The sequence below is a fragment of the Camellia sinensis genome, chromosome 12 (assembly GCF_055761805.1).
Source record: "Camellia sinensis isolate YWXY chromosome 12, ASM5576180v1, whole genome shotgun sequence".
NCBI classification, from domain to species: Eukaryota; Viridiplantae; Streptophyta; class Magnoliopsida; order Ericales; family Theaceae; genus Camellia; species Camellia sinensis.
Window position 1 is genome coordinate 111,603,209 of NC_138972.1, and position 17,987 is coordinate 111,621,195.

The window sequence follows — 17,987 nt, forward strand, 5'->3', positions numbered from 1 at the left end:
TAATAACATTATTACTGTTACTGAAAACCCTCACTAAATCACATGATTTAAAGGCAAAAGACAAGGGAAAGGAAAATGAAAGAATAAATGCAATCACCAACACATATTTTTTTTTGAATTAGTGACTAACCAAAAACAAGTGTTTTTTTGTTTTGGTGGCAAATATCTGTGCGCTTTTTTCTTTTTCTTTTTTGTTTTTGTTTTTGTTTTTTTTTTTCATTTTCCTAACCCAACCAAAAAAGAGAAAAGAAAAATCAACTTCTTTCACTATCTTTTCCATTAGCATTATCCAAGATCCAAACATTACATTAAATGGGGTATATTGCAGTGATTTTATTTTGTTAAAAAGAGGGGTTATAAAATTTAGATGGGCATACATGAAATTTTAGATGGGTCAAATTACAAAATCTCATTACAACAATTGGCAAAAGTGAAGTTTTGGTCTCAATAAAGTTTACTTATTTATCAATAAAAAAAAAAAAAAAGTTTTTGTAAATTTTCAAAGAGGGAGGTGCTCCTCTTGAGCTAATGGTGGCTTCACCACCAAAGGCAAGGAACAAACCCCACATATTAACCACCAAGGCCTCCGTATTAGCCTCCTCTCTTACTAGAATGAGTTTGCTTTTTCCTAGCTTAACCATGAGGCTGGACACCATTTCAAAGCATAACAACACAAGTTTCAACACTTTTAGCTCCTCAACTCCACCAAATAAATAATAGTGTCATATGCAAACAAGAAGTGCGGAGCCATTTAGTTAGCCACTAGAGTCACCAGCTTCTTTAGCGTACCACCATGGTTGCCACTACTATTGCAGCCACTGCAGCCTCCTTTTTCAAAAAATGAATGGGGTAGCTCTAGAGCATTGAAAGCTTTAACTTGTTTCTGGTTGAAAATTTCATTTTATTTTAGCCATTTCTAATTTGAGTTTATAAAATTTGTTTTGCGGCCAATAATTAGTCTTTTAACGCATATCCTTTTAAAAATCATGTTCATGGTTCATTTTAGAATTTTTTATTAGTTATAGCACATATGAGAAATTGTCCTATTCTTATTACAAATTTTTTTGTTTTTTAAAAACTCAGGCTAACTTCCTTTATGATTGTAGTCATTATTGGGATGTATGCCTATCATCTCCTCTATAATCTTGGAAGCATGTTTTCCTGTGTAAGTTTGCATTTAGATAGCTTATGTTTATTTCTTAGCTATTATCTATACTATTATTAAGTGGAGGCCTAAATTGGTTTAGTGAAGCCTTTTTCTCTTCATGCCACATGGCAACTTTATATATGCTAAAATAAAAAAATTATTATATACAACGTAAGCAAGTTTTGAACCCAAGACCTTGGGTTTCATTAAGAACATACTTATCACTTAAGCAACATACATATTATGATATTAAATTCTTTATTATTAGTTATTTGAATTGCACACGCATCGTGTGTGCCACCTACTAGTAGCTATAATAGTAATTACAATACAATTTCCATTGTCATCTAAGTCAATCCGTTAGCTTTGGCTTATATGTAAAAAAATTTAGTGGTGAACTTGTCAGGTCTCTTTGTTTGCTCTTTCCTTCTGGAGTTTCCATTTTGCAAGCATCTGTGCATTTGGATTACTTGCGTATGTTGGATACATTGTATATGCCTTCCCATCCTTGTTTCGGTTGCACCGGTTAAATGGGATGCTTCTTGTCTTCATTCTATTGTGGGCTGCTAGCACATACATCTTCAATGTGGCATTTGCATTCCTGAATTGGAGAATTGGGAAGGTAGTCTTCCATTTGGGCATGCACTCTACCAGGTTGTATTCTGACAAGACTAGACGATTAACAATTCTCCTTTGAGCACGTGCAGGATATGGAGATATGGGAGTTGGTTGGTCTATGGCATTATCCCATCCCTGGATTTTTCTTACTTGCACAATTTTGTCTAGGAATTCTGGTAGCTCTTGGTAATCTTGTGAGCAACTCTGTTTTTCTCTACCTGTCTGATGAGGATGGGCGATTTCCAAACGACAACTGTACTGTTGAAGGTAGTTGGAGATTATGTTCTAAATTAACTAATTAATATCTCCCTCAGTTTCTGTTTTCCATTTGTTGGTGGCAGATTTACTTGGAGTATGACTCCTTGTCCTCTATATGCTCGAGTGTGTATATTTTTTGTTTATGTTTTTTGGGAGTTTATTTGATTCATATAGGTCTCAACCCTATTTTCAGATTAGGCCACAAAGATCCAGTTAGGGCTGCAAATGAACAAAACCGAGCTTTGTAGTGTTCAACTTGGCTCGCTGATAATTAGCAGTTGAGCTCGAAGAATTGAGCTTGAGCTCGGCTCGTCTAATATTTGAGAAACTCGAGTTCAACTTGACTACATAAATGAGCTGAGTTCGAGCTTATGCTTGAGCTTGAAAAGAAAAATCAAACCTAAATTATCATGTATTTGAAGAGAAAAAGAGAGAATATTATGAGAAAAATATCATAAACAAAAAAAACAATAAATTAATGAAAATATATTTGATATATTAAATATTAATTTATATATCCTTGTTCGTGAGCCTATTTGAGCTGAGCTTGTGTCTACTCGAGCTTGGTTCAATTACTAAAAGAACCTAAATATTTGGCTCGAGCCTGATCATTTAGCAAACGAGTCGAGCTTAAACAAGCTTTGAAAGAGCCGAGCTCAAGCTGTCCATGAACAACTTGGTTCTTTTGCTATTGGCAACAATGGATTGGTCTACGTCGAATTTCTCTCTCTTTATTTCTCTTCTCTAAATAAATATTATCGTCATAATTTCATCTATGTGATTATCTTCCCGTGTCTTTTTTTATTGCAGTAAAGGAAGAGACCAAGGTATTGATTGTGGCTACAATTGCTTGGGGACTGCGCAAATGCTGTCGAGCTATTGAGTTGGTGTTGATATTTCTCATTGCTATGAAACCTGGTTTCGTTCATGCTGTATATAGTATGTCTAGTTAGCCATAATTTAATTTATTATTTATTTATTCATTGACGATTCCAGGGTAATTTACTAATTGGTTTTAAATCCTGATATGTGCTTCAGTTATATTCTTTTTGACATATCTTTTGAGCCACAACATCAGCAAAAAGATACGGCAATCCCTGATTCTTCTTTGCGAAGCTCATTTTGCCATATTGTACATTATTCAGATTGATCTTGTCTCCAATTATTTGGAGCAAACAGGGTCGTTGAGCCTGGAAATTATATCTCAGTTAGGTATGCTTGTATGTTACTGCCTTTAAGAGGACATGGTTATGCTTTTAATTGTTCCTCAAGGGAAAGTTAAATTTTGTACAATTGTATACATTTCACTTTCGTTCTGTTTTTATGTTTTATTTTTTTTTCATGTGGTACTTAATCAACAAAACTTCTATTTGAAATGATGTAGGACTCCTTGAAAGTGACAGTTCCTGGGATTTCTTGGAAATAGCTTTGCTTGTATGCTTATGTGCAGTTCATAACCATGGTTTTGAAATGTTATTTTCATTCTCGGCAATAGTGCAGCATGCCCCTTGCCTTCCATTTGGATTTAGCATCTTGAAAGCTGGTTTGAATAAATCAGTTCTATTGTCAGTTTATGCCTCATCAACCATCAGAGACAGTCATACCGATGGTTCTTATGGTATGACTTTATTCGAAGTTTCACGGACTATTTTGGAATGACTTTTTATCTTTATCTTTGTCTTTGACTTCAGTCGGCAATTTTATTTAAAGATTTGGTATCATTTTCGCCACAAAATGTTTTATGTCATGGTTGAATCTTTATTTTAAGCATTATACCTCCTGCAAAATGTCTTGGAAATGTGGCTCTCATGCAGAGTTCCAGGATTCTGGAGTGAACTCACCATTCATTTATTTCTATTAGAGTTTGAAGTAATTTTTCTGTATAAGAAAATAATCTGTTGCATTCATTGGATGCGTTGAAAGATTACGAAAAATTGTCCGGAGAAAAGTTTATGGTGATTTATGAGGTTTAACAGATAATGGAACTCCTGTGTGAGAGCTGCATACTTTGACAATTCTAGTGAAAACTGCAGCTGCTACTTTTACTGTTTGTAGTCATATTGTTATTGTTGTTCTTACTCATTTTTTGTTTATTCTTCTTTCAGAGAGAAAGATAGCTTCATACCTCAGTGCTATAGGGCAGAAATTTTTATCTGTATATCGGTCGTTTGGGACCTACATTGCTTTTTTGACTATCCTTATTGCGGTATACCTTGTGAGCCCCAATTATGTGTCATTTGGGTACATTTTCCTTCTCCTAATCTGGATCATTGGAAGACAACTTGTTGAGAAAACAAAACGACGCCTATGGTTTCCACTGAAAGCATATGCAATTGTGGTGTTTATCTTCATCTATTGTTTGAGTATATTTCCCAACTTTGAGATGTGGCTGTCCAAGAAGATAGATCTTTTAGACTTGGGATATGATACTGAAGCTTCACTGTGGGAAAATGTTTGGGAATCTCTAGCAATCATGATAGTGATGCAACTTTATAGTTATGAGAGGAGGCAAAGCAGTAATATTAGATCAGATTACCCTGATCCAATGCAATATGGAGTACTTGGGTTTATCAGGCGGCTTCTGATTTGGCACAGTCAAAAGATTTTGTTTGCTGCATTATTCTATGCATCTTTATCTCCAATAAGTGCATTCGGGTTTTTGTATGTTCTTGGCCTTGTTGTCTTTTCAAATTGTCCTAAAGTTTCTCAGGTTCCATCCAAATCATTCTTGATTTACACAGGATTTCTAGTGATAGCTGAATATCTGTTTCAGATGTGGGGTAAACAAGCTAAGATGTTTCCGGGCCAGAACCACTACAACTTTTCCCTTATTCTGGGTTTCCAGGTATTTAAGCCTGGATTTTGGGGTCTAGAAGAAGGCTTGAGAGGAAAAGTTTTGGTGATCGCTGCATGTACCCTTCAATACAATGTCTTCCATTGGTTGGAGCAGGTGCCAAGTACTTTTCGAAATGCAGGAAGATGGGAGGAACCATGCCCGTTGTTCATCTCAGAAGAAGATACCTTGCCAGTAACTTCTGTTTCTAATGGTGAAATTAAAGCTTCACCAGAATCTAGTACACTATCTGCAAAAAGAATTGGGGTGACTAGCAATTCATGGCCATCTTTCAATTTTGATGTGTCTCAATCATCTCACAATGTGTCATCTAATACCGGAGACTCCCAGGATAGTAGCACTAGAAAATATGCATTTGGTTATGTGTGGGGAATCTCTAAGGAGAGCCACAAGTGGAACACGAAGCAGATTCATGAGATGAGGAAGGAGAGATTTGAAACACAGATGACTACATTAAAAATATATTTGAAGTTTTGGATGGAAAATACATTCAACCTCTTTGGCCTTGAGATAAACATGATTGGATTGCTTCTTGCCAGTTTTGCTGTGTTGAATGTTGTCTCTGTATTGTATATTGCATCCCTCGCTGCTTGCATTCTTTTGGATCGGCTTATTATACGAAAATTCTGGCCAATATTTGTCTTCTTGTTTGCTTCTGTGCTCATACTGGAATACTCTGCTCTATGGAAGACTGTTGTGCAATTGAATCAACATGACCCAAGTGGGACTAATGTGCACTGCCATGATTGTTGGCGAATTTCAAATTTATATTTCAGTTACTGCAGAAACTGTTGGCTGGGTATGACTCTCTTAGCATGACAGGGTTGTGGTTTGATTGAGAGTATCTACTCTGCTGTCTTTCAACATTGTATTGCTTAAAAGCTTGGAGTTAATTTTGTTCTGCATATCCAGAGCATTAGCAGATTAAAAAACAAATGTCAGCCCATATGTTTTTTAGAGACTTCTGTCATTCGCTGACTTTACAGTTCTGCAAATTGATCTAGTATTACCTGACTCGGACATATCTGTGCCTCGTTTGAAGCAATCCCAAAATATTGTTACTCAACGCCTTTAGTTTCTTCTTTTCCCTTTAAAAAACGTTTTTTTATCTGCTTACATAAAGCTGACATACTCTTTTCTTTTTGTAGGATTTACTGTTGATGATCCCCGAATGCTTATTAGCTATTTTGCAGTCTTCATGCTTGCGTGTTTCAAACTTCGTGCCAATCACATTTCTGGATTCTTGCTTTCATTTACATATCGCCAAGTGTTGTCTCAACGGAAGAATGCATTTGTTTGGAGGGATCTCTCTATTGAGACAAAAAGCATGTGGACTTTTCTTGATTACTTGAGGCTTTACTGCTATTGTCATCTATTAGATCTTGTGCTTGCTCTGATTCTGATTACGGGAACCCTCGAGTACGACATATTGCACCTTGGTTATCTTGGCTTCGCTCTAGTTTTCTTCCGAATAAGACTCCAGATACTAAAGAAGAAGAACAAAATCTTCAAGTTCCTGCGCATGTATAACTTTGCTGTTATTGTTCTATCACTGGCTTATCAATCTCCCTTCGTGGGGGATTTCAATGGTGGGAAATGTGACACAATAGATTACATTTATGAGGTGATTGGATTTTATAAATATGACTATGGGTTTCGGATTACTTCAAGATCAGCTCTTGTTGAGATCATTATTTTTACGCTCATATCACTGCAGTCATATATGTTCTCTTCCCGGGAGTTTGATTATGTGTTTCGATACCTGGAGGCTGAGCAAATAGGTGCCATTGTACGTGAACAAGAGAAGAAAACTGCATGGAAGAAGGCACAGTTACAGCATATTCGTGAATCTGAGGAAAAGAAACAGCAGCGTAACTTGCAAGTGGAGAAGATGAAATCTGAGATGCTCAACCTTCAAATCCAGCTTCATAGTATGAACCCTACCGCTACTTGTGGTGGAGACACTTCTCCCAATAGTGAAGGGTTAAGGAGGAGGCAGAGTACTTCTCTTTATTTGAATAGAGATTCTGGAGAGCGTGAAAAAAATGAAGATGTCACAAAAGAGGAGCTGAATATAGATGCGGACATGGTATTTCCATTAGAACAGCATGAATCTCCTAATGGTGTAAAACTGGAGAGTCCATCAGCAGTGGAGTCTACAAAACATTTAATGGAAGTACCTCGTTGTGAGATCGTTGAGCTTGAAGAGGATGATGTTGATTGTGCGTTAATTGATTCAGACAAGGAAAATAACGCTAAAGGCCAGGGAAAAGAAAACCCCTTAATTTCAGCGGTACAGCTCCTAGGTGACAGTGTTTCCCAAGTACAGTCTTTCGGAAATCAGGCTGTTACAAATCTTGTGAGCTTTTTGAACATTGCAAATGAAGATTCAGATACAAATGAGCACTCTTCCGGAGTGGAGGGATTACATAATGAAAAAGAGACTCCAGATATGAGGCAGGAGTCTTTGGATTGTTCATCTTCTCTGCAGTCCGACAAGAGTAGAACCATGTCTGATGGAGCAAGTCTGCAGATCGGGAGGATCTTCCATCATATATGGTCTCAGATGCGGTCCAATAATGACATTGTGTGTTATTGTTGCTTTGTGCTTGTCTTCCTATGGAATTTCAGTTTGCTTTCAATGGTATATCTTGCAGCTTTGTTCTTGTATGCTTTATGCGTAAATACTGGTCCGAGTTACATCTTCTGGGTTATTATGTTAATCTACACAGAGATGAATATCTTGCTTCAGTATCTGTATCAAATCATCATCCAACACTGTGGGTCGGAAATCAAATCAGTCCTTCTTTATGAGTTGGGTTTTCCAATGAATAAAATCACTTCGTCATTTGTTATCAACACATGGCCTCTGTTTCTAGTGTATTTGTTTACACTCCTACAAAGCTCAATAACTGCAAAAGACGGTGAATGGATTTCCTCAACAGAATATGATATTTCTAAGAGGAGAGTTTTCTTTCAGAAAGAGGTTCTTTTGAGTTCTACGTGGAATGAGAGGGCACGTAAGCTGCTCGAACCAATAACAAATGTGGTGAAAATGATATTCAGAAGCTTCTCTATCTACTGGAAATCACTAACACAGGGAGCGGAAGCTCCTCCTTACTTTGTCCAGTTGTCTTTGGATGTCCGTGTGTGGCCTGAGGATGGGATTCAACCAGATAGGATTGAATCTGGAATAAATCAGTTGCTTAAAATTGTGCACGATGAGAGGTGCAAGGAAAAAGACCCTAATATTTGCCATTCTGCTAGTAGGGTCCACGTTCAAAGCATTGAAAGAAGTTCAGAAAACTCAAATGTGGCCTTGGCTATTTTTGAGGTGGTATATGCATCACCATTATCAGAATGTACACTGACAGAATCGTATCAGTCACTAACTCCAGCAGCTGATGTAGCAAAGGAGATTCTTCATGCACAACATGAAGGTATTATTGAAGAAGTGGGATTCCCATACACTATACTCTCTGTAGTTGGAGGAGGTAAAAGAGAACTTGATCTATATGCCTACATATTTGGCGCAGATTTGGCTGTTTTGTTTTTAGTTGCCATTTTCTACCAATCAGTCATAGAAAACAAAAGTGAATTTCTTGAGGTGTATCAGCTTGAAGATCAATTCCCCAAGGAGTTTGTATTTATTTTAATGGTAAGTCCTTTTAATTTTATGTGTAATATTTTCAGTACTTGAAAATTAAATTCAACAGTAATTATGGCAAAATGCAATATAGTTATGTTTTTACCGAGTCAACTAGTTACTCTCTCATTAACACATTTCAGGATCACGACTATGAAAACCAATTGACTGGACTAGGTTTTCTAAGATGGTCATCTTGACAAAACCTGTCCAAATGTTCCTAGTTTAGAGACTGAACTTGCTGGTGTTGTTTTTCTGTAACACTGATGAAGACCAACATCTTATACAAGTTTATGCACACAAAGAAGTGTGACCTTTTTTCAGATAGAATACTATAAATATAGTTTGGGGCCTACTTTGAGATATTGAATTGACTCAGCGTAATGCTTTTGCAGGTTATCTTCTTCTTGATTGTGCTCGATCGCTTTATCTATCTCTGCTCGTTTGCCACTGCAAAAGTGATCTTCTATATTTTCAACCTCATCCTCTTTACATATTCTGTTACAGTGTATGCTTGGAATATGGAACCTTCAAATCGACAAGCCAGAGGATTTGCAATTCGTGCTATATATTTAACAAAAGAAGTTTCTCTAGCGCTGCAAGCCATACAGATCAGATATGGGGTTCCACATAAAAGCACTCTGTATCGGCAATTTCTGACGAGCAAAGTTGCACGAGTTAATTATATAGGTTATCGGATCTATCGTGCTTTGCCATTCCTTTATGAACTGCGATGTGTACTTGATTGGTCTTGCACAACAACATCTTTGACAATGTATGACTGGCTGAAGGTGAGTTTTTGTTAATGTTTTCTCGTAGTAGTGGTGCCAAACTATCCAGATTCAATTATGAAACTAATTAATGAACAGCCACTATTTAAAAAAACTGTTACTACTATTATTAAGTTGAGAAAGTAAAACTGAATTGATAGTGTAAAATAATCACATAAGATTGTCCAGTATATTTATGATGCAGATGAGGTTCACCTTCTACCAAAGAGATACCTCTGGCCAAAGTGAATGTGATTATCCTCAAATCTGTGTGTATAGTTATATTTGTTACTTTTTGTAAGATTAGTGTTTGTCTCTATTTCTGTGTTACATGCCTATTTAAATGTTTACATTGGAGCAAAAGAGTATTGCTGAGATGCTTAAGGAAACCGTAAAGAGAAAGTAAAAAACAATTTTGGTGCTATTTTTTTAATGCATTTAGTGGAACACATACATATTATAAAAGCAAACATACTATTAAGAAAATATTAATATACAATTGATGAAAAATGCTTTTGACTTGGTGTGGAGGTTGGGTGGGTGCATGGAGAAGGAAGGCTTGGCAATTGGTTCCGTTGGCACTTGTATGGCTGATTTAGGGTGAGCAGAATTGGAGAAATTTTGATTGCTTGGAAAGTCTGGTGTTTAAAATTGAGTGTTTTTTTTTTTTTTTACCCTCTCTCTCTATTGCGTAGAATTGGTTCTCAAGGCAAGTCAACCCGTCCTTGAAACAATTTTGGATTTTGTATAGATCTTTTCATAGTTTTTTGATGCATAGAGTTTTTCGGCTTCTCTTTGTATACGGATTAGGTACCCCCTTGGTGCCTTATCTTCTATAAAGCATGGGCACTCTGAAAATATTGTTATACAAGTAGTGGGTACTTACTCGGTACGGATACACATATTGATATGGCTGCACCCGTACCAGGAACATGAAATATGTATCAAGTATTTTTTATATGTTGTGTATGGTTCTGGTACGACATGGGTACGTTTCGGGTACTTTTGTCGGTACGTTGAGGCATAAATGTAATTTTTAAAAAATATTAATATGCTGGAACAAATATATTGTGCTTGTTTTTCAAAAAAAATATATTTATATATATATATATATATATAAGAGTTAATTTTGCAATTATCACAAATTGAAATTTTACGGCTATGTCGATCTCTCTCTCACAGAGCTGCTTTCTTTCGCTTTCTGAACCTTGATTTGAATTGATTTGTAAATTGGATCCTTAACTAGTTTTGGTATTAACCTCTAGTTTATAACTTACTTTAATTTCTTTTTGCATTTGATTTTCTAATTGTTATATATTATGCACTACTAGAAATTATATAAAAAAAAAAAGTTGTATTTACCCGTATCCTTTTTATTTTTTATTTATTTTTATAGATTTTCTGTATTGACATACCCGTAACATTCTTGTACATATATACATACCCACACACTTGCTTTCTAGCTTTTCTTATAAAAAAATGATGAAAAATTCACTCACAGTTAGAAAAGTGTGAAATCTTACAGGCTATCAGTTTCCTGTCCCTGTAAAATTTTCGAATATGATATTTTTGACTTAGGCATGACAGTTTTACTTCTGCACAAAGATATTTTTGACCTAGGCATAACAGTTTTACTTCTATCCAAAGGTCAAGCTTCCAAGTCTAAATTTATTATTTTAGGTGCTGTGAGCCTGTGAAACTTGATTCTATTATTTTGAACATACATTTTCCACCTTGGCTGTCTATGAGTTTCGAGCCAGTCAGGAATATAGTAATCAATACATTTTCATTGTTTGAAATTTATTATTTTCTTTATTATTATTATTTTTAGAAAAACATGAAATCTCTTTGTAAGAATTGAGAATTGAAGCATCTTTCACACATGTTGCAGTATCAAAACATCATGAAAACAAATATTTGTATAGAACTTCAATGTAATGTTCTAGCATGCTGTCTTCAGAGTAATATGATTACATAAAATTCTGGAATATAAAATAAGGTATTTAGGAGTGCTGTGACATCATGATTTGCTAAGATATCAATTGGTATGTCATCATGTGTCATTTGGTGGCAAAGGTTGCTAACCTGCTAACCGTGCAACATTGAATTCGAAAATATTTGTTATTGAAGTATCGTTTTTACTTCTAGTAAATATTCAATTTTTTATTTGATTATTTGTTGTAGAATAGAATTTTTGAAGTGCTTATTTGTGAAACTGATATTTGGCTGGTCATTTAGTTGGAAGACATAAACGCAAGCTTGTACCTTGTGAAATGTGATGCACTTTTGAATAGAGCCACACACAAACCAGGAGAGAAGCAGACAAAAATGACTAAATTCTTCAATGGATTATGTTTGTTCTTCATATTAATCTGCATCATCTGGGCTCCTATGCTGGTAAGAAATCTGGGAAGAAGATTCTATTCCTTATACATATGTGTGTGTGTGTATATATATAAATATTCAGTCATTTCAGACCAAAACCCTTTTCATTTTTATGCTCTCTTCTCTCTCTCTTGTTGGCCATATTTTCTTCAAATTAACTTAGTATCAGTTCAAATGATCAACCCGATTGAATCTTATACAGACTATAATTTGTTGTGACTCATCCGAGCATTGCTGGAAAAAAGAATTGTGGACCTTCGTAAGGCTGACATCAGCAATAGCCATGCTGATGTCAGCTTGACGCCAACGTGCATGAAAAACATGAGTTTTTTTACTCTTCCTGATACCAAATGCCTCTATGATAGAATTATGCATTTCAAAAAGAAATGACGGTAAGTTTTTTTCAAAAAGCGTCCATGTTTCTTGAACTAGTGGTCCACAGCAAACAAATTTCTCCTATGTGATCTCTCAAAGTTTGTCCTTAGGCCTCAATTTCCCAGAACACCTCAATGGATCTAGATGTGTTTGTAATCCATTGGAAAAGATTTGCAAGCTAGCTTTACAAAATTGTACGCAAGCGTTAATTTTGTGATGAGTGTTTGCACTTGCGTGTAACTTTGTTTGAAAGGTAGAATTTGGAGAAATCATATTGAACAATGTGAGAAGGGATATAGAGTAATGACAACGGTGCAAGCATTGTCTCTAAGAAAACTCAAGCATAACTATCAGCTTTGGAAATGCATGAACGCCTACATGCTTATCACCTAAGAAGTACAGACACAAACACTGTGTTTTCAAAAAAATGGGAACGCGGACTTGGCGAGTACACAACAATAATTTATTTATTTATTTTAAGATATTTTTATTTGTTATGTAGATTAATATTACATCCATGAACAATCAAAATTTATAAAAACTGACACTGATTCAATGTATTTATAATTAAAAAAAAACCACTGTTAAGTTAACTCTTATTGTTGGTTTTTTTATGGATGATTTATTCATTATTTAAATCTAAGCAAAAACTAATAAGCTTTTAACATCTACCATCCACAACATCCATCAAAAGCACTAAAGAAGAGTAGTTAAAAAAATAAAAAAATAAAAAACTAGTTGGAGTGTTCCAGTGTGTGTCCCTAGTGTGTCCCCACCTGTCCAATAGCACTACGACACCTATTTTGAAGTGTCGTGCTTCATAACTTATCACTCTTTAAACAAACAATTCGTTTGCATAATTGGCTGCTTACAAAGCTTGTATTTATCTATGTTTTTTTTTTTTTTTTTTTTGCAGATGTACAGCAGTGGTAACCCGACAAACATAGCAAACCCCATCAAGGATGCCAGTGTTCAGCTTGATATTAAGACAGAAGGTGGAAGGTTGACCTTGTTCCAGACAACTTTGTGCGAAATAATCCCGTGGGATAAGCTCAACAAAGTTGATCTGGATCGTCCAGGTTTTCTGGATACATACGACAGCAATGATATCCAACTAATATGCTGCCAACCCGATGCTAGTACTTTGTGGCTTGTCCCTGATGTGGTCCTTAACAGATTTATCCAGTCTATTGACATTGACACTGACACAAGCATGGATATCACTTTTACTTGGGTGCTTGCAAGAGACCGACCAAAAGGCAAGGAACTGGTGAAATATGAAAATTCTGTTGGTCCTTCATATCTTCCAGACCCGTCAGATGTTGTGGAAGTTCTCAATGGTTCTACCAACAGCTTTAGGATAAACAACACTTACCCAAGATACATTCGGGTAACTGGTTCTGGTGATGGCAGACCTTTTGAAGAGGTATGTTAGTTCAGTATATCTCAACACCTTTTCCTTGACGTAAATGCAATCTTTTCCATCCCCCTTTCCTTTCAGTGTCTGTCGTGTGAACTTTGTATTTTTTTCTTTTACCAATTTGACATGGCCATCATGGTGTTCTAATTAGAGTATATAGACAAAGTAAAATGATTTGGTAGTTCGAATTTGAGTTTGCCCGAATCACCCGAATTTGTGTATGCCGGTCGGCCGCCTGGATGACCACCCGGATGACTGGTGAAACACTTGTCTACCGTGGTTGTCACCCTTGTTGACCGTGACTGTCACCTTGTTGCTGGATGATTGGCTGGATGACCGGCAAGCCAAAATTTGGGCGATTCGGGCAAGCCAAAATTCAGGCGATGCAGCATTGCTCATAGACAAATGAACTGCTGAAAATTATGTGATGTGGAACGAAAGGAATTAGATGACAATCAGAAATTAATTTTAATGTTATTTTCTTATCTATAGTTTAATTGGTTTTATTGTTTTATTTAGTATTCAATTAAGGTAGTTTTTATTTTGGAAAATCTTAATGATGGTTTTTTTTTTATGCCTATAAAGAGGTCATTATGTATTTGGGTTTTTCGGCTTTGATGATGAACTGAACAGAATTGAATTTTTTTTTTTTTTTAATTTTTGAGAATTAGGGTTTAGTTTATTCTTCTGGTTTGTTCTGTTCTTTATTATTAATGTTCTGTCTGGCCATCCTACATCACTTATTAGGAGAATTTACCATTTTAATAGGCCAATGAACTGCTGAAAACTGAGGTTATTAGGACATTTACCATTTTGACAACTTCTAATTTTTTGTTGCCATTCGAAGTTTCTTTAAAATGTTTTAAAAAATGTTTTTGGAAGAACAAAAAATATGAGTAATGTTTTAGAGGCTATATATTGGCCTGTGTCCCCACTATAATGAAAGTAATTTTATTGTTTTAGACCATTATCAATCACAAGTTTGAAAAACCACTCTTTTTACAGGGAAATATGGTTTGTGCGGAACTTGTTATACATCGTGGAAGTCCTGAGTGGTGGTCCTTCCATGATATCGATTCACAAAATGTACGTGGATGTGGAGGCTTGGCAGGACCAACGGCCATTATTGTATCTGAGGAAACGCCACGTAGGCTTCAGGAAAACTTTGTCAATGTATAAATGTTGATAGTTTAGTCTCTAATGAATTATTATTTACCCTTGTGTTGTATGTATCCATTTCAGAGGGTTTTATTGGAGAGACTCTAAGCAAATTCAGCATCTGGGGGCTCTACATTACCTTTGTGCTTGCAGTAGGTCGGTTTATCAGACTTCAGTGCTCCGACCTAAGAATGAGAATCCCTTTCGAGAACCTTCCTACTTGTGACAGGTAATAGGAAAATTGTGTCTCTGGTCCTTGCTCGTAATTAATTATTTTCTGCAATAACGATTTGTTATCATACAAAATTAGTTAATGAAAACATCCCCTTTTTTAATTTTGTTAGTTTGAGGACAAAACAGAAAAATTGTTCTTAACAATTTGCATGTTTTACCGAGTTGAGACTAAAATGAAAGTTGCTTTCCTTAATTAAAAAAACCCCTAAAGTTAAGAAATATATATTTTTTTGGTTTGCCTTTATGATAGTGCTTTTTCAGTGTACCTCAAGGGATTCATGAGAGCTTCTATTTACATAACAAAACTACCTCATTACGCTCCCCATTTCCCTTTTTTATTACAATTTTATCCGTGTAAAATTATCAAAAAGACTAAACCCTTCGAGCATGTTTGTTTTGGGGGATAAGGGTGTGGGATTGGACTATTAGTCCCACCGGACTAATAGTCCATTGTTTGTTTGTAAAATTTTGCTCCGGACTAATAGTCCATTGTTTGTTTGTAAAATTTTGCTCCGGACTATTAGTCCCACAAATATGGGACTATTCTATCCCATGGGGGGGGTGTGGGATAGAAACCATGGGATTGGTATCCCATGGGATTATTTGGTGAAATGTCCATTTTACCCTCCATGCTATTACTTAGTAAACAATTAGAAAGGGTAAAATAGTCTTTTGAACATTTATAAATTATTTTTTTAGTGTAAAATTATATATTAAATAAAAAAATTAAATTATAAATTATAAATTAAATTAAATTAAAAATAATAAATTAAAAATTATGGACTTATAAATTAATTTTTTTTAGTGTTGTTAAAAAATTAAATTTACATATTTCTCTAAAATTATTTTTTTAGTGTTGTTAATTTAAAATTATATATTAAATAAAAATTATAAATTATAAATTAAATTTATTTAAAAATAATAAATTATAAATTATGGCCTTATAAATTAAATTTTTTTAGTGTTGTTGAAAATTTAATTTATATATTAAATAAAATTATTTTTTTATTGTCGTTAATTTAAAATTATATATTAAATAAAAAATATAAATTATAAATTAAATTTAATTGAAAATAATAAATTAAAAATTATGGCCTTATAAATTAAATTTTTTTAGTGTTGTTAAATTATAAATTATAGATTACAAATTTAAAATTATATATTAAATAAAAATTATAAATTACAAGGATAAAATAGTCTTTTGAACATTTATCCTTATCCAGTCCGTCTAACCAAACATTGGATTCATTAAAAATAGTCCAATCCAGACATCTAATCCCATGACTAAACAAACATAGGATACAAATCTAATCCAACCAAATAGCCCGGGGACAATGTATCCCGGGACTAACAGTCCGATGGATTACAATCCCCCCTTATCCAGTCCGTCCAAACAAACGCACCTTAATTTCTTAACCCTCATCACCACTGTGACTGCCATTGGCACCGGCACCAGCACCACACTCTCCCCAACTCGCCGCCACCCCTCTCCCTCCCTAGAACCACCACATCCCCTCCCTCTGTGAACTATCCCACCTCCTTTGCCCCTACCCCTGTGAACCACCCATGCACCACCTAGTCCCTCCTCCCTCCCGCCGAACCACTTCTGCCCCTCCTCCCACCTTGCGCACCAGCCCAGTTCTTCATGGTCAGAAGTGGTGGTTGAGGTGGGTGTGAGTTAGGGTTTGAAAGGTGTAGGGGTGTAAAGAGATGATGGGAGGTTAGTAATGAGAGGAATGTTTGGAGTTGCGAGGGGTGTGAGGAGATCAAATAAATTTTTTTGAATTTTTGAAGGAATGTAATTAGAAATTGAGTATAAAGAGGTAGTTTTATTTGTAAATAGAAGCTCCCTAAATTCATGGTTTTTCAGAAAGCCTTTTGACATAAAATCCATGATTGTTGAATTGGTAAGGTATAAGATTGAAGAGTTCAGAGAGCTAAGATGAAGACAATAACCCCCTATTAATAATACTAACTTCAATTTTTAAAACTGTAAAACTATGTATCTATATAGCACATCCCCATTTTGTTATGCGAGGCAAATCATAGTAAGCTTCGCTAATAATGTTGTTGTTTTCCAATTTTACGCTTCTCAGACATATTCGTAAGAGTTAAGTTTCACATGAAAATGTTGTACTTTGTTGGTTTTGTAAAAGGTTGATTGCCATATGCGAGGACATATATGCTGCAAGAGCGGAGGGTGAGCTTGGAGTCGAGGAGGTCCTCTACTGGACGCTCATAAAAATTTACAGGTCACCGCACATGTTGCTCGAGTATACAAAAATCGAGTAGATTCAAGCATATCCAGTTATTGTGAATAGAATACTGGTAGGTGATATACCGATTCTTTGTAGACTTTGATACATAATGTTTTGGTTTTGGATCTTCATGTACAAATATTAATGGTATTTCAATGTAAGCAGTTTTGCTTCTCTTACTTTGGAATAGGCATTGAAAGAGGTGATAAGTTTTTTTTAGATAGTAGTGGCTGATTCAATAGTACCCCTCTTTGTTGTTGAAGAGGCAAAGATTTATGTGGGATGATACATTCAAGATCAGAGTCTCCTTTTTTGTTTTATATTTTATGCTAATCAGAGCATACAATGGTCAAATATATATAGAGAGAGAATACAACTCAAGATTTAAGAGCAAAGGAAATAGAGCAGTGGCTGCTCAAGATTTTTAGAGGTCAATATCAAAATGAGGTTTTATTTAAGCTTTTTGGAAAGTTGGGGCCTTTGATAATAAAAAAAAAATTAAAAATTTATTGTGGGCCTTAAGCGAGTGTGTAAGTGGCCTAATGGTTAAGTCATCTTTAAAAATAAAGAAAAAAAGTGATTTATTTACTTATTTTTTTGTTTGGAATTTTGGTTTTCAGAATTTGTACTACATACATTTATATATAAGAGTTTTAAGGAATAGATTTTTTTTTGTCATCGAAAGTGAAAATTTTGTTTAAAAAAAATGTTTCACGAATAATTTTTATCGTTGTCATGGTAGTTGTTAAGAGGTTGTCTTGAAAAATTAAAAAAATGACTTTTAACGACAAAATTTTAAAAATATTGCTAATAAATATATTTTTATAAACATAATAATTTAGTGTTAGAACATAGAACGGATTA

At 35.0% G+C, this 17,987-nt stretch overlaps 1 protein-coding gene across 4 annotated transcripts in view; it reads left to right on the forward strand.

Moving 5' to 3' along the window:
* The window catches only part of LOC114290702 (piezo-type mechanosensitive ion channel homolog), a 36,789-nt gene extending 19,487 nt beyond the window's left edge, over window positions 1-17,302 (forward strand). For 2 of the 4 annotated variants that reach the window (XM_082899599.1, XM_028234650.2), the window contains exons 9-21: window positions 1,554-1,769; window positions 1,855-2,032; window positions 2,834-2,962; window positions 3,062-3,235; window positions 3,408-3,641; window positions 4,129-5,676; window positions 6,026-8,535; window positions 8,919-9,314; window positions 11,532-11,690; window positions 12,970-13,479; window positions 14,479-14,620; window positions 14,716-14,860; window positions 17,022-17,302. In XM_082899599.1, the coding sequence (XP_082755725.1) occupies window positions 1,683-1,769; window positions 1,855-2,032; window positions 2,834-2,962; window positions 3,062-3,235; window positions 3,408-3,641; window positions 4,129-5,676; window positions 6,026-8,535; window positions 8,919-9,314; window positions 11,532-11,690; window positions 12,970-13,479; window positions 14,479-14,620; window positions 14,716-14,860; window positions 17,022-17,157 (6,348 nt within the window). In that variant the 5' untranslated portion in view covers window positions 1,554-1,682 and the 3' untranslated portion in view covers window positions 17,158-17,302. The remainder of the gene's footprint in view (window positions 1-1,553; window positions 1,770-1,854; window positions 2,033-2,833; window positions 2,963-3,061; window positions 3,236-3,407; window positions 3,642-4,128; window positions 5,677-6,025; window positions 8,536-8,918; window positions 9,315-11,531; window positions 11,691-12,969; window positions 13,480-14,478; window positions 14,621-14,715; window positions 14,861-17,021) is intronic. The other 2 variants (XM_028234651.2, XM_028234652.2) reach the window with 2 other exon arrangements.
* The last annotated feature ends 685 nt before the right edge of the window (window positions 17,303-17,987 follow it).